General features: G+C 35.5%; 2 protein-coding genes across 3 annotated transcripts in view; both read right to left on the bottom strand.

The window, feature by feature from the left end:
• Window positions 1–1,800: 1,800 nt before the first annotated feature.
• LOC107548349 (methylsterol monooxygenase 1-like) lies at window positions 1,801–8,328 on the bottom strand. 2 transcript variants are annotated; one of them, XM_016229007.1, is made up of 6 exons: window positions 8,254–8,328; window positions 5,229–5,517; window positions 4,954–5,102; window positions 4,664–4,790; window positions 3,846–4,000; window positions 1,801–2,467 (listed from the first exon to the last, which is right to left on the bottom strand). In XM_016229007.1, the coding sequence occupies exons 2-6, from the start codon at window positions 5,481–5,483 to the stop codon at window positions 2,278–2,280; spliced, it is 876 nt and encodes a 291-aa protein (XP_016084493.1). In that variant the 5' UTR covers window positions 5,484–5,517; window positions 8,254–8,328; the 3' UTR covers window positions 1,801–2,277. The 2 variants fall into 2 exon arrangements, with proteins under 2 accessions (XP_016084493.1, XP_016084494.1); XM_016229008.1 differs by lacking the exon at window positions 8,254–8,328 and adding an exon at window positions 8,109–8,135.
• A 1,766-nt stretch (window positions 8,329–10,094) lies between these two features.
• The window catches only part of LOC107548347 (kelch-like protein 2), a 40,410-nt gene continuing 34,599 nt past the window's right edge, over window positions 10,095–15,905 (bottom strand). Inside the window, exons 8-14 of the mRNA XM_016229005.1 lie at window positions 15,024–15,141; window positions 13,792–13,989; window positions 13,519–13,620; window positions 12,216–12,344; window positions 11,986–12,126; window positions 11,731–11,874; window positions 10,095–10,555 (exon numbers count right to left, since the gene is read on the bottom strand). Coding sequence (XP_016084491.1) covers window positions 10,527–10,555; window positions 11,731–11,874; window positions 11,986–12,126; window positions 12,216–12,344; window positions 13,519–13,620; window positions 13,792–13,989; window positions 15,024–15,141 — 861 coding nt within the window. The 3' untranslated portion in view covers window positions 10,095–10,526. The remainder of the gene's footprint in view (window positions 10,556–11,730; window positions 11,875–11,985; window positions 12,127–12,215; window positions 12,345–13,518; window positions 13,621–13,791; window positions 13,990–15,023; window positions 15,142–15,905) is intronic.

A 15,905-nucleotide genomic window follows, 5' to 3' on the forward strand; every position in this document is an offset into this window, starting at 1 on the left:
AATATCCTTAAGTAAACTGATTATTGTAGATGAATGGTGGGTTGATGAGACTGTGATGTGTGGACATTAACAATCACCTAAAAATGAAAAATCCTGTCACGGCTATGGAGGCCGTCTGGGAATCCTCATCCTGTACTGTCACGGTTATGGAGGCCGTTTGTGAACTTTTGTCTTGCCCCGACCCAGCCAAGGAGGCTGCCCCTGAACGCTCAGTCTTGTCTATCAACCCCAATGTTCTGTCTGTGTTGTCTGTCTCTGCTCTCTCGTTGTTACAGTCTCCGCCATGGTCTCCTGATCGGTGTGGTTCACCAGGGGGATTTTTTTTTTTAGCACCCTCAGATTCCAGATTTTCAAATAGTTGTATCTCGGCCAAATATTGTAAACCATACATCAATGGAAAGCTATTTATTCAGCTTTCAGATGATATATAAATCTCATTTGGAGAGTTTAATTTAAAAAAATAAATAAAAATTTAAAATAACCTTTATGACCCAGGGTCACATATGATTCTATACATATACAGTAATATGTATATCCCACCTCATATGGCATGTTAAATATTATAGTATGTATATTCTGTTCTGGGACAGTTTACCCACCCCATATACGGCTCTTTACATACTGTAATATGACATTTGACTTGTACGTTGATCAGTGATTAGGAATGTGAAACCGTGATGAAAACACATTTTAGGATCTATGTCTATTATACTATCTCTCACAGTTTAAATAGACCACAACCGCAGTCAACATTTTTGTTAATTTGTTTTTATTAAGTTGCCTTTAAATGAACAAGCTAACATTTCAATTAGCTTTCTCCCTTATGATCCATAAGTGTTTTTTTTAAATCATTGTTCCCCCAAATCCTTTCCAAGGCACATCTATATGCTATAGGTGGACACTGTGCAAGTTACAAAATCTTTACAGAAATTTAGCAAAAAAATCAGGCAAGGCAACAAAGCAACAAAAAAAAAGCATTACAAAAATATCAATTTATAACATTCCATCTTTGTTTAGGTGAAAGTAAAGTGCTTTTGAGGAATAATATCATTAGTACTTGAAACAGATGAATGTTTATAATAATTGAGAGCACAGAACACAGGCTGATATTCTTTCATTCCTAACAGTCCACAGTTCTTTGGAGTACCATGTGACCAGTGGTCTAATGATGACTGCGGGGTGTGTTTTTCTCTTTTAAAAGGCACATTGCTGTCAGAAGCTGGCATTGATTTGAATCCATTCAGTCCAATTTTAAATAATTTACAGTGCGTGTGTGCAGCAGGAGGCAATGCAACAGCATCAGACCAACCAAAGCCCACACAGGAGTCCAAGAGAGATAGATTGCTCTGGGTGATGGTGAAGCATCAGTGTATGCGATTGAGTGTATCTCTGTCAATCAGTCGCTCTTCACAGCTTTATGAAACGAGTAATGCTTCTTATACTGGGAGTCGGTGTTGAAAAGTCTGTCCCACCAGGTGAATGTAGAGCCATAGTTGCCCACAAAATTCATGTGGTGGAAGTCATGGAAACGAGCTCCAGCGTAGAATGGAATCCAATGTAAGGGGTTCAGAGGAATGTCGTAACCACTAAAGAGAGGACCAAAGAAGGAATGTCAAAGAATGAAACAAATACTATAAAAATAATTGAGTAGGACATACTGTCAACTCAATATTTAGTTTGATTTTCATAAAATTCAGAGAATTACTGTTATAGCCAAACTTGTGAATTAGAAAGTGGTGTCCACATACTTCTGGTGATGTGGTTTAATTGTGCACAGGCTATCAAATTAATACTGCAAGTTACAAAATCTTTACAGAAATTTAGCAAAAAAATCAGGCAAGGCAACAAAAAAAAAGCATTACAAAAATATCAATTTATAACATTCCATCTTTGTTTAGGTGAAAGTAAAGTGCTTTTGAGGAATAATATCATTAGTACTTGAAACAGATGAATGTTTATAATAATTGAGAGCACAGAACACAGGCTGATATTCTTTCATTCCTAACAGTCCACAGTTCTTTGGAGTACCATGTGACCAGTGGTCTAATGATGACTGCGGGGTGTGTTTTTCTCTTTTAAAAGGCACATTGCTGTCAGAAGCTGGCATTGATTTGAATCCATTCAGTCCAATTTTAAATAATTTACAGTGCGTGTGTGCAGCAGGAGGCAATGCAACAGCATCAGACCAACCAAAGCCCACACAGGAGTCCAAGAGAGATAGATTGCTCTGGGTGATGGTGAAGCATCAGTGTATGCGATTGAGTGTATCTCTGTCAATCAGTCGCTCTTCACAGCTTTATGAAACGAGTAATGCTTCTTATACTGGGAGTCGGTGTTGAAAAGTCTGTCCCACCAGGTGAATGTAGAGCCATAGTTGCCCACAAAATTCATGTGGTGGAAGTCATGGAAACGAGCTCCAGCGTAGAATGGAATCCAATGTAAGGGGTTCAGAGGAATGTCGTAACCACTAAAGAGAGGACCAAAGAAGGAATGTCAAAGAATGAAACAAATACTATAAAAATAATTGAGTAGGACATACTGTCAACTCAATATTTAGTTTGATTTTCATAAAATTCAGAGAATTACTGTTATAGCCAAACTTGTGAATTAGAAAGTGGTGTCCACATACTTCTGGTGATGTGGTTTAATTGTGCACAGGCTATCAAATTAATACATGATCAATATAGTGCCCTCTAGTGTTGTAATAAGTTATTATCAGCATGACATGTGTTTACATTGTAAAATTTATTGACCCAGACCATAGCACTGGTGTTAGTTTTGTCAGCTATTTTATAATTAATCTTAGACTTTTTAGATTTTAGAATATTTAGTCAACATTTTCTGTTTGTTTGTTTGTTTAGTCAAGGTTTAGTTGACTAAATGTGGGTGTATTTTAATCCAGGTTTAGTCAATAAAACTCAAAATTGTAATTGTAATCATGACTATTGATTAATTAAGTCATTTTTACTAATTAATTATTTTTTTTGTAATTTTCACCTATAAGCACAAATCAACAGAATGTCAACTCAAACACGATTTATTGTACTCATTTACTCATTGAGTTATGATTTATTCTATTATCAAATGAACACTCTCTACATTAAACTGGTACAACTCAAAAGCTTCTCTTAAAGTCGAAAACAGTCAAATTCCTAATATTAATTACAATATTTGCAAATTATGTTAATGGTTTTTCTTTTAAAACAAGGAACACGACTTTGTATTGTCACATTGAGCTTGCATATGTGCATTTATTCAGCAACCACAATCACAAACAGTATAGATGACATCCATATTTGGATTTATTATTATCAGTTAATTATTATTAGTTAATCACTGAGAAGCTTAGATTACAAATTTAGTCACAGTGAACAGCACAAGCGACCATGTGAAGGAACTCTGACTGGCTATATTACACTTTCATTTGAGCTAAATATTTCAGTGGAGAATTTACATGGTTTCAATGTTTTCAGACTACTGGCACCTTTTCCACATTGTAGAGAGAGTATGTGCACATAGTTGTCATGTTGCAAAGACTAAGTAAAACACATCACAGAAAATGTGTTCTTTTAATTCATTTAAACTTTAACAATCTGGCAACCTCAAGAATGAAAGCTCCTGAAGGCTTTTTGAAAACAGTTCAATAGACAATATTTTCTCCTGTTTTTGGCTTAAGAACATATAGGGTGATTTAGGTAGAGTTTATCTTTTTTGTCTACAATATTGCATGCTTATATAGTTACAATTAGTGTTTAATAATGTAGGCGTCGTCTCTTTTCAGCAAAGTTTTCATTGAGGAAATTAACACTACATCCACAAAATTGCAGTGTGTGTACTGAGCTCACCTGTGAACATCAATGGTTTCAAGAAGCCGGAAAGCGACCCAAGCCCAGAGCAAAACCATATGATTGCAGAAGACCATGATGCCGATGAAGAATCCAGCCCCCAGAATCAGAGTCTCAGCAGGGTGGGCATATTCTGCCTGCATACCAAATGGAGCCTAACATACACAAAACGAAACAGATGACAGGTCATCTATCATTATTAAGAAGTAAATTAAATAAACTAAACAATACATAAATAAATTACAAAATTACTAGGGGTTTAACAAAGCATGTTTCGTTTTGAGACACGATAAAGTACAAAATAATTATTATTTCTAAGACATTTTTTAATAAGTTAACAAAATTACAGTAAGGAGGCACCAGAATAGAAATATTTATTGCTAAAATAGATTATGATAGACACATATTCTTGCACTTAGTCCCTGACTACATACATTTTATTTCTAATTTATTCATAATAATTAATAAACATGAAAACTCAATTGCATGAGCTTCTGTGTTTACTATTTTTAGCGCTCTTTGTATGTACATTGTTCACTGTTTATATGTAAATAAAAGCCTAAATAAAATGTTCATTTTTGGGTGAACTCTATACAATACATATTGTCACAATCCACGATAAATATTGTTGCATTTTTGTATTGTGATATATACACAATATATTGTTACACATTTATATATTACAATATAAAACCAACATAAAAATATATAATAGTACAAATTCACCAAAACATTCTCTTCAAGTCTGTCTTGGCTATCATATAGTTTCCCTTTATCTGCACATTGTGTGTGTCTTTGTGAGACTGCGAGTAACTTACAGTGAAGTCATGATGGACTTTATGAATGTATTTGTAGATTCTGCGATGATGTAGGGCTCGGTGGAGGAAGTAATGCCATGTGTCTTCAATTACTGCACAACCAAAACACTGGGCCAATATTAAGGACCTGAGATGGTGAAAAAGATTATTAAAAAAATGAAAACAAGGTCTACTGGCTTCAAAAAAAGATTTGCTTGAAGTCACACAACCTCAGGACTCTGACTGTAACTTCATAGACCCACTATGTTTTTTTTTTAAACTTCAGTCATAAATGTGAGAGGTACTCTCACCAGCGAGGCATGGAGTCCCAGTCATAAGGAATGCTGAAGAACTCAGTAAAGTAATATGTCCCGCAGATGAGTGGTAGCTGGATACAGAAGTGATTAAACAGCAGCATCTTAAAGCACTTCCACTGTTTCTCCCATGTCTCTGGTTTATCCTGCAAGCACAATGACAAAAACATATATAAGGGGTTAATATTTTTTTTCTATTTTTAACTACAAAAAACTATAAATATTCAAATTAAAATAGTAACATATGAAAAAAATCCTTTGATTCCACATACCGGTTGGATCTTATACTTCTGCATGAAAGGGAGGAACTGAAAGATAAATCCAGGCAGACAGAACAGGAAATAGATCAGTTCGTGGACGATGAGCGAGCCCCAGGTGGCGATCTGGAATTTGCTATAGTTCTGCAGCATGTAGTTCCATGCGTGCTTCAGAGGTTCCTGCAGTGGATTTTCTGGAAGAAATGAATCCACAAATTCCACCGCCAGATATGCTGAAGAGAGAATGTTGGCTGTGCCGTTCACCTCCATGGCAGCGAGTCAGTGGGACTCTCCAAATGAATAACTGTACAAACAAATGACATAAAACAAAGACTAGTGAGGCTCAGTTATCTCAAAGTGAAGCTTGCCTGATGGACAGGTAGTTAATATGGAACTGCATCATATCAGGACAGTGTTTTATGAACATGAGTTACAGCCCGACATGTTCATAAGTCTGACAGAGAATCTAAGTCTTTCCAATCCTAAATCAAAGTTTCAAGTTTAAGATGACTAAAAAGATGAGTTGACGAGTAATTTAAAGTCAAAATCATCAAAGTCGAGTTTTTTGTGACTTGAGTGTGACTCTCTGGTTACACTTAGATGTTGCTTGTTATTATTCATGTGAAATCTCCAACTGAAACTAATTTATGCACCACTAAATTATGTCAAAAAACCAGTCTCTCATTAAATGAGCATCCCTACAGTATAAATTACGGGTATCTCTTGTTCTTTGAAATCACAATAATGGGGAAGACTGCTGACTTGGCAATGGTCCAGAAGACAATCAATGACACCCTCCACAAAGAGGGCAAGTCACAGAAGGTCATTACTGAAAGGGGTGGCTGTTCACAGAGTGCTGTATCAAAACATTTTAAATGCAAAGTTGACTTGAAGAAAGAAATTGGGTAAGAAAAAGTCCACAAGCAACAGGGATGACCGCATGCTTGAGAATACTGTCAAGCAAAGCCGATTCAAAGACTTGGGAGAGCTTCACAAGGAGGGGACTGAAGCTGGAGTTGGTGAATCAAGAGTCACCACGCTCAGACATCTTCAGGAAAAGGGCTACCAAGCCACTTCTGAAACAGAAACAACGTCAGAAGCATCTTACCTGGGCTAAGGAGAAAAAGAACTGGACTGTTGCTCAGTGGTCCAAATTTTGAGATAAAAGTAAATTTTGCATTTGATTTGGAAATCAAGGTCTGGAGTCTGGAGGAAGACTGGACAGGCACAGAATCCAAGCTGCTTGAAGTCCAGTGTGAAGTTTCTGAAGTCAGTGATGATTTGGGGTGCCGTGACGTCTGCTGGTGTTGGTCCATTGTGTTTTATCAAGTCCAAAGTCAATGCAGCCGTCTACCAGGAGATTTTGGAGCACTTTCTGCTTTAATCTGCTGACATGCTTTATGGAGATGCTGATTTCCTTTTGCAGCAGGACTTTAGCACCTGCTCACAGTGCCAAAACCACTTCCAAGTGGTTTGCTGACCATGATATTACTGTGCTTGATTGGCCAGCCAACATGCCTGACCTGAGCCCCATATGGAATCTATGGGATATTTTCAAGAGAAAGAGGAGAAACAGTCGATCCAACAATACGGACGAGCTGAAGGCTCAATGGTGCCATTTGTGCTAAAGGAGCCCCGACCAAGTATTGAGTGCAGAAATGAACATACTTTAAAGAACTTGAACTTTTCTGTTTTGCAAATTGATCTTAGGAAAAAATGTTTTTGATTGATCTTAGGAAACATTCTAATATTTTGAGATACTGGATTTTTGACTTTCATGAGCTGTAAGCTCTAATCATCAAAATTAAAACAAAAGAAAACCATTTGAAATGTTTTATTTTACATGTAATGAATCTAGAATATATGAAAGTTTCACTTTTTGAAATAAGTTACCAAAAAATGAACTTTTTCACGATATTAATTTTTTTTTTTACATGCACCTGTATATAACTGCATAAGATTTTTTTGTAGCCATACAAGACAACATCAGTTGGTCTGGTTGCATAACCATAAATAATCAAATATACAAATCTTAAATATATCACAGACACATAAATTGGTTATTTTTTATCATATTGCTGCATTAAATTTATTTGTATCCAGACATAACACAATCAGCTGGTCTGGTTGCATAACCATAAATAATTAAATATACAAATACTTAAATATAACTGAGACACTATAATGGGTGATTTTTAGATACTGGATTTTTGACTTTCATGAGCTGTAAGCTCTAATCATCAAAATTAAAACAAAAAAAAACCATTTGAAATGTTTTATTTTACATGTAATGAATCTAGAATATATGAAAGTTTCACTTTTTGAAATAAGTTACCAAAAAATGAACTTTTTCACGATATAAATTTTTTTTTACATGCACCTGTATATAACTGCATAAGATTTTTTTGTAGCCATACAAGACAACATCAGTTGGTCTGGTTGCATAACCATAAATAATCAAATATACAAATCTTAAATATATCACAGACACATAAATTGGTTATTTTTTATCATATTGCTGCATTAAATTTATTTGTATCCAGACATAACACAATCAGCTGGTCTGGTTGCATAACCATAAATAATTAAATATACAAATACTTAAATATAACTGAGACACTATAATGGGTGATTTTAAAAAAATCATATTACTGCATGTTTTGTTTTTTCACTGATCAGCTGGTCTGGTAGCAAATATATAAAATGCTTAAATATAACAGAAATATTGTAATTGATTATTTTAGTCATATTACTGCATGTGCATTAACTGGTCAGTCTATTAAATCACAATTACAATCATGATATAAACATTTTATTTATATTCAAGAAGCAAATATATGTTGAAATAATTTCCCATACAATTCATGCACTGTGTAGTACAACAGTAATATTTACCTTCTCGCGTGTTTCCATTATTCTGAACTAAATAGGGCAAGTAAAAAGCGCAAGTATTTCTCAATCTAACCGTTCTAAAATAACATAACAACCAATATCTTAATGTAAGAGTCTGCATTTCTGCACGAACGGCTTGTCGACTCACCTGTGAGAAGCTCTTCTACCTGCGCTAGCAGCACGGTCGCTTTTAATGTCAGAAGAACTTTACATAGGACCATTGACCAAGAGGAGACGATGCTGGGCGCTGATTGGCTGTGGCAAGAAGGAGATTGACGCATGCGGGCAGAGGCTTCGGACTGATTGGCTGAGGGAATGAACAGACGATAGTGAGACCTCGAGATTCCGCAGAACCAGCCAATCAGAAACGCGCCTGTCTTTCATACGCTATCAATCTGCGCTGACTGGGCTGCACCTCCAAGCAATGAGGAGCTCTATTAATTCAGGGGGTTTCAGTCTTTTTGGTGCTACGGACCCCAAATATGACCATCGTCGTCCTAAAATTTAAAAGACAACTATATAGTTTCTTACATAAAAAACTGAAATAGTGTAAAAAGTATATTATAAATGTCTGAAATGTTATTTAGATAACAATAAGTGTCTATTAAGTAAAATTATTACGTTTTTTCTTACTCATCATAGTTCTGTACAGTTATAGTACTGTATTTATTTATGCATTTTTTATTTGTTTTAATAATTTATTTTATTATGTATTTACTTATTTTGTATCTATATTTTTTCAAATGTGAACAATTAAAATAAGTGTCAATTATTTGGAAAAATTTAGCTTCTCTTAAGTAGTAGTGTACTTTTACAGTACTGTATTTTATTTATATATTGCATATATATTTTAATCTCCTTTTATTTATACATTTTTTATCCACCCATTTATTTATTTTGGACTAATATTTATTCATCTGTTTTAATCTAATTTATTTATATCTTATGCTTGTTGATTTAGTTTACTTATTTTTTTCTCTCTATTTTTTGTTTGTATCTATCTGCATTCATGGCATTATTTTTGTTCATTTATTTTGACCTTAATCTTTTAAATGTATTTTAAACATTTTTTTATCTTAATGCTAAGTGTATTTACTAGAAGCATGTTTATTATTAATGATATAAAACAAGTTATGAAACTTCAAGAACACAACATTCCTCTTGACTGACAATTAATAATACACTGTTGTATATATATATATATATATATATATATATATATATATATATATATTCATTAATAGGCTCGGTGACAGTACTTAAAGAGAGTTAAATACTAAACAGCAAGAGCAGAATAGAGAAAGCCATTAAAGTTACAGAAAACAAAGACAGAAAAAAAGAGAGTGAAAGAGAGAAAAGAAAGAAAGATTTCTATAAGAAGTAGTACCTTTATACCTCTTCAGTGTTCAGTACCGCTAGTACAGAGAGCACGTCACGTTGTTTAGTGAGTACAGCAGTAGTTTAAAGATGGCACACAAACATCAGTATTTAGAACCATGCAAAGCGGTTTAATACCCAAGCAACCAGCATCAGTCCACAGCATCGTGCATGCCGAAGCATTCATGTTAACGTTTCAAATGTCAAAGATTGCAATTCTCCAACGATCGGACAACAAGAGCCAGAGGATATAAAAAAAAAAAAAAAGAAACAACAACAGACAGTTCAAACTTTAAGACTTCAAATGTTGTTTGGCAAACAAATTGCAAAATGTAAAAGTTTGTTCGTCTTCAATAGAGATCCTTCTCGCATATAAGCAAGCAAAGGTTCAGCTCTAACCATAAAACGAAATTCACATCATCATCATCATCATCATCATCATCATCATCATCCAATGGAGTCCAGTGACTTCATAAACAACCTTCCAAGAGGCAACAAAGTGCTGGTCCTAAACTAGACACATTTTCCCTCAAGCTTTATTCGAATAAGCAAAAACCATCAAGAGGCTCCTTCAGATCAAACGATCAAGGAGCAAAAATCGCTGGCCATCCCCTCGGCTCAAACGCAGGAACGCTTTGTTACACGTCGCAGATGCGCTGGCCAAATATTTGCACCAGTCTTTTCTCAGAGTGTTTCGATTCTGCTTCGTCAGTGCAATAAACGTCATCATTGACTACTCTCAAAAAAGAGAAACAGACAGAAAAGAGAGATACAGAGTGTGTAAGTGTATATACTAGAGACAAAAAGAGGTAGTGTGTGAATGCTTGTAGTTACGTATCTGAATGAGTGTGTGGATGTGTGTGTGAGAGAGAGAGAGAGAGAGAGAGAGAGAGAGAGAGAGAGAGAGAGAGCAGTATTCTCCAGGCCATGTCCATGGTGAAGCAGTTCCAAGATGAAGCCTCAGCCGTGGTAAGAGCTTCAGTGTGAGCGAATCCTCTGCTGTACGTCAGCTTCAGCTCAAGTGTTCAACAACTCCACAGCTACTCAGAGAGGCTTATCAATGACAGTCACACCTGCAAAATGGCTGATATATGAGTCTATCATGCAAAATGACTGAACATTTGTGTCTTCTGAACAACAGGTCCTATGTGGTAGAAATTCCACTACACTACACAACCACTAGATGGCGCTCGTCCCCACAGTATGCTCTCTTTTTGGATTTTTCTTATAATATTTGACCCATTCTATAAAATAATTTTAATTACGCATTCTATGATTCTGCTCTTAGAAGGTGTTACCTTATTCATAACTGATGAACTGCTAACAGTTCACTAAAACGTTTTATAAAAATGTTTTATGACTCATTGATTAATGTGACTAGTAATAAACAATGTTAAAGCTCTTCTGCTAATAAACAATGTTAAATCTCTTCTGCTGTTTTTTTTTAAATTTGCAAATGTATGTATGCACAAAGAAAGTAATTTTTAGTACATTATATAATATATTAATATTATATCATTATATTAATATGAAAATGTATATTTTTGTTAGTTGAATTTACACTTGTACATAGAATTTCTAGAATTGAATTGTATTCCCCCTCTATATAACTGCTGATTTCTGTTTGTGTTTTTCTAAATAAATAAATCTATAAATGTTTTAATATTTCACTGCCAAATCAAATAATTAGTCAAATAATAACCTTGCTATTAATCAAAAAACAATTTAAAATTTAAAAGCATTTAAAATCACTTTAAAATTCACCCGGTTCATTCATTACCCTGGAAATAGAAGATGAAGTAGAATGCATTGCATTGTGGGACATATGGCACATTTGGAAAGCACTGAAGGACATTTAGGTATTACACTACATAACTGCTCAAAGGTTTGTCGGTAGATTTTGAAACACAGTAAAAACAGTAATACTGTAACATATTCTTACACTTTAAAATAACCTTTTTTCCCCATTTCAAAATATTTTAAAATGTAATTTATTCTTGTGCAGCCATGACTCCAGTCTTTAGTCACATGGTCCTTCAGAAATGATTCTAATATGCTGATTGGGTGCTCAACAAACATTTCTTATTATTATTAAGATTAAAAACAGTTATGCTGATACATTTTGTTTCGTGGAAACAATGATCCTTAAAAATATTACTGAAAAATAAATTTTTGAATAAATAGTACACAAAATATATACCACAAAAAGTAGTTGTTTGCCATTTTGAACATAGCCTCTTTCTCTGACCTGCATAGCTGCGTCCTGTGCTCATGCAGGTGGGCAGTAGAGTCCATTTATCAGTGTTTGGATTGTAGAACTCCACTGAAGCCAGGTTGCATGAGCCATCATCGCCACCAATCACATATAGCAGGTTATTTACGGCACACACACCTGAAACACAGATCAACTTGATTGAACCATCACAGCAAGAATTTTTTTTGTGTGCGTGTCAGCTGGCAGAGTGACACACTGTGCTGTTCAGCAAAGATCTGACCAACTCACCTGCGTTCCTTCGGCACATATTCATATCAGCCACCTGTTTCCACATGTTAGTGGCAGGGTCATAAACCTCACAGCTCTTTCTAACCAAGGGGCCGTCGTGCCCCCCTACTGCATAGAGCAGACCTTTTAACACACCTACACCTGTCCAACACAAACATTTGTGGTTTACACAGACATATGTTGCCAGCATACATGAAGGTTTTGTGTGTGTGTGTGTGTGTGTGTGTTACCTGCACCACTGCGGCGGGTTCCCATCTCTGCTGTATAAGACCATTCATTGGTGTTTGGGTTATAGGCCTCAACTGTACTCAAACACTGACGAGTTGCTCCATCATACCCTCCAACTGCATAAAGCAGACCTAAAAAACAGAGTTTGAAAATGTTTTATCTCAGTTGAAATCCGCTGTTCGATAAACAAAAATGTTTGAAAAAATAAATATGCACTGCACAAAAACGTAAAATATATAAAAATGCATTTAAAAAAATATTAATATAACTTCAACCAAAGCTAAAATGATCAAGCTAAAGTTCAGGTAATGTTTCATTATCGATCACAAATTAAAATGTTTAGTCCGTGTGACAGCAGTGGTTCAACTGTAAAGTTACGAAGCTACGAGAATACTTTTTTGCGCAAAGAAAACAAAAATAACGACTTTATTCCACATTTTCATCTCTACTGTGCCACTTTGGACGCACGTTCATGACAGTATTCACGCCGCGTGTGGCGGCGCTGACCCAGATCCGGCGTGATGACAGTTGAACCACTGATGTCACACGGACTACTTTGTCGATCATCTTGGTACTTTTCTGGACCTTGAACGTGGTAGTTACCTTGCTGTCTATGCAGGGTCAGAGAGCTCTCAGATTTCATCAAAAATATCTTAAATTGTGTTCCGAAGATGAACGAAGGTCAGGCTTCAGGCCCCACCATAGCACAGAAACTGCACTTGTTAAAATTACAAATGACTTGCTTCTTGCGTCAGACCAAGGCTGTGTCTCATTGCTAGTTTTACTTGATCTTAGTGCTGCATTCGATACTATAGATCATGACATACTCATAGATCGATTACAAAACTATACAGGTATCCAAGGGCAGGCTTTAAGATGGTTTAGATCCTACCTGTCCGATCGCTACCACATTGTTCATTTAAATGGGGAGTCATCTCAATTATCACCAGTACCTTTACTGTCACTTTTAATCAGTGTAATGCAACCTTGCTGAATAAAATGGTTAATAATAATGATTTTTTATTATATAATTATTCATATTATTTTAATAGCTTTACAATGTTAGCACTAAGCAGCATCAAAATAAAATATGCAAATACACTAATATGGCAATATACTCGTTATTACAAAATTTGTGCAGTATATAATGGGGTCTGATAAGGTTGAAGACCCCTTGTTTAGGTCCTTTTTTAAACTCAGAATTCATCAATTTGAAATTGCAAACAAAAGCAGAACAGCCATGCACGTCTATTGGCTGTGGCTGTACATATACAGACAGCAACTGGCTTCTTGGCAGTCACTAACCTCCAACAACGCCAACTCCAACACTGCTACGTCGCGTGTTCATGGGACTCACATGGAACCACTCATTGGCCTTAGCGTTATATGCCTCTACAGTAGCTAAACCTGCAAACCAACATCATCATAATGGTCATGGATGTAGGAACACAGTACATTCCAGTTTTCATTAGTATCTTCATAATAATGAACATTATTGTTACCATAACCAACATAACAGCTATGCACTTCTCCACGTAAACAGTATGCAAGATAATGCAAGATCAATTAATAAATTACCTGTGCTGCCATCAAAGCCTCCAACAGCATAAAGCAGTCCGTTGAGGACAGCGGAGCCTAGAGTTGACCTCCGGTCCTGCATGCTGCTGACACAACACCACTCGTCTTTTACTGGGTCATATGCATCCACCGTCCTCACTCGTAATGACCCGTTAAAACCCCCGACAGCATACACAACACCACCCATGTACACCACACCTACACATACGTAAATGAAAAGAAAAATTGTGAACTAGCTTTCAAGCATCCAATATTAAAAATCAAATAATCAATTTTTTGTAACAGCTGTTGGGTAAACGAGTCAAGTACATTTTCATTGAGGCAAGTTGTCACATGCCTTTTAAATGTTATGCGGTTACATAATTTATTAATTACAAAAAATGGTTCATTAGTTATTTTGTATTAAATTTTGTCAGAATATACAGTACTGTTCAAAAAGATTTTTTAAAATGTTGTGTAATGTTTATTTGATCAAAAATAAAGTAAAACTGTCAAACTAATCACTTATTAACAGGCCTATTATTAATATATTTGCTGTTTATTAGTACTTACAAAGCACATATTCTCCATCCCTATTCCTGCCCAATACCTAAACTTAACAACTGCATTACTAACTATTAATAAGCAGCAAATTAGGAGTTTGAGGCAAAAGTTGTATTTAATGGTTTGTTAATAACAAGAATCGGACCTTAAAATAAAGTGTGACCAACTAATCTATTAACTTCACCCCAAACTTTTGAATGGTAGTGTTGTCACCAAATGTTGTGTCCAATTAACTGTATCCTTTTTTCTGGGACAATAAGTAGTCAAGACTTACAGTATGTGCCTATACAAATATTGAAACCCAATAGTTCCAACCCCCCAATTAATCTTTTCTGTATTAAAATATTCATGCCACATAAAAAGTCTGTGGGGTATATATTCCACTTAAGCCACTTTTGTGATGTAAAGAAAATAAAGGTAAATATAAACTTGCAATTTCATTTTCTTGCTGTCACTTACATGTGCAGTCACTAAACATAATTTCCATCACCAGGGTAAATGACACAGCGGCATGTTTTTAGCAGAATACACACCATAACAGATTCCTCAGCAAATAACATTCAACGCACCCAAGAGTCTCCTCCCCATCATTATTTTCAGTACGTGTTCTAACATGTAGAGCTGTTGAATGTGAGACCAGGGTGCATTATTTTGCCAGTCATTGTCAATGATATGAGCGTGCAGCTCACCTGCTCGACATCGTCTGGAGGGTAATTCTGCCACTTGGAACCATCTCTCCTCCTCGAAATCATAGCACTCCACACTGCGGATGGCTTTAGGGGCCTGTCCCCCCACCACCGTCATCACCTTTAGCACACATGAGAAAAGACTCCAATCAAAACCATCTAGTACGCGGCTTCTCAAACTTTTTATCTAGTTTTAATTATTTTGTTAAAGTGGTTTAAAACATGTGCCAAGTTCTTAGAAACATACTCTATGATTTTTAAACTATAACATTTTTAGTAAAGGCTTAAATATAATAGCTGTACAAAATGTCATGTGTTGTCCATCAAGTAAAAATTATGTAGTATATATAAATTACTCAACTGTAAACATTATAAATTCATAAACTATATGCACTTTTTGGGGAGCTGTGTAATTCTATATGAAATTATAATTTTCTGAATGTTCTCCCAAAAAATGCACCCAAAAAAATTCTGTCATTAATTACTCACCCTCATGTCGTTTCAAACCCGTAAGACCTTCGTTCATCTTCGGAACACAATTTAAGATATTTTTGATGGAATCTGAGAGCTGTCTGACCCTGCATAGACAGCAATACAACTGAAATGTTCCCAAGTCCAGAAACGTAGCAAGGAGATCTGTAAAATAATCCATGTGACATCAGGAGTTCATTCACAACTATACGAAGCTATGAGAATACTTTTTGTGCACAAAAGAAAAAAAAATAATTACTTTATTTAACAATTCGTCTCCTCCGCATCACCCTGTAGCACCATTTTGGGGCATATCAGCTGAACGTAAACAGCGTATACTGTTCTGTGTCAGCTGCGCCACACAGATACGCGGTTTTCATTCAGATCAAATCACAACAACGTAGGAAACAGATC

Source organism: Sinocyclocheilus grahami, unplaced genomic scaffold (assembly GCF_001515645.1).
Source record: "Sinocyclocheilus grahami isolate Dianchi unplaced genomic scaffold, SAMN03320097.WGS_v1.1 scaffold346.1, whole genome shotgun sequence".
NCBI classification, from domain to species: domain Eukaryota; kingdom Metazoa; phylum Chordata; class Actinopteri; order Cypriniformes; family Cyprinidae; genus Sinocyclocheilus; species Sinocyclocheilus grahami.

Bases quoted from the DNA above. Each gene is read 5' to 3' on its own strand.
- LOC107548349 (XM_016229007.1), bottom strand. From the start codon at position 5,483: ATGGAGGTGAACGGCACAGCCAACATTCTCTCTTCAGCATATCTGGCG. The intron at 5,103-5,228 runs GTATGTGGAATC...TTGTGCTTGCAG, and splicing joins AGAAGTATAAGATCCAACCG to GATAAACCAGAGACATGGGA. The intron at 4,791-4,953 runs GTGAGAGTACCT...TCACCATCTCAG, and splicing joins TGGGACTCCATGCCTCGCTG to GTCCTTAATATTGGCCCAGT.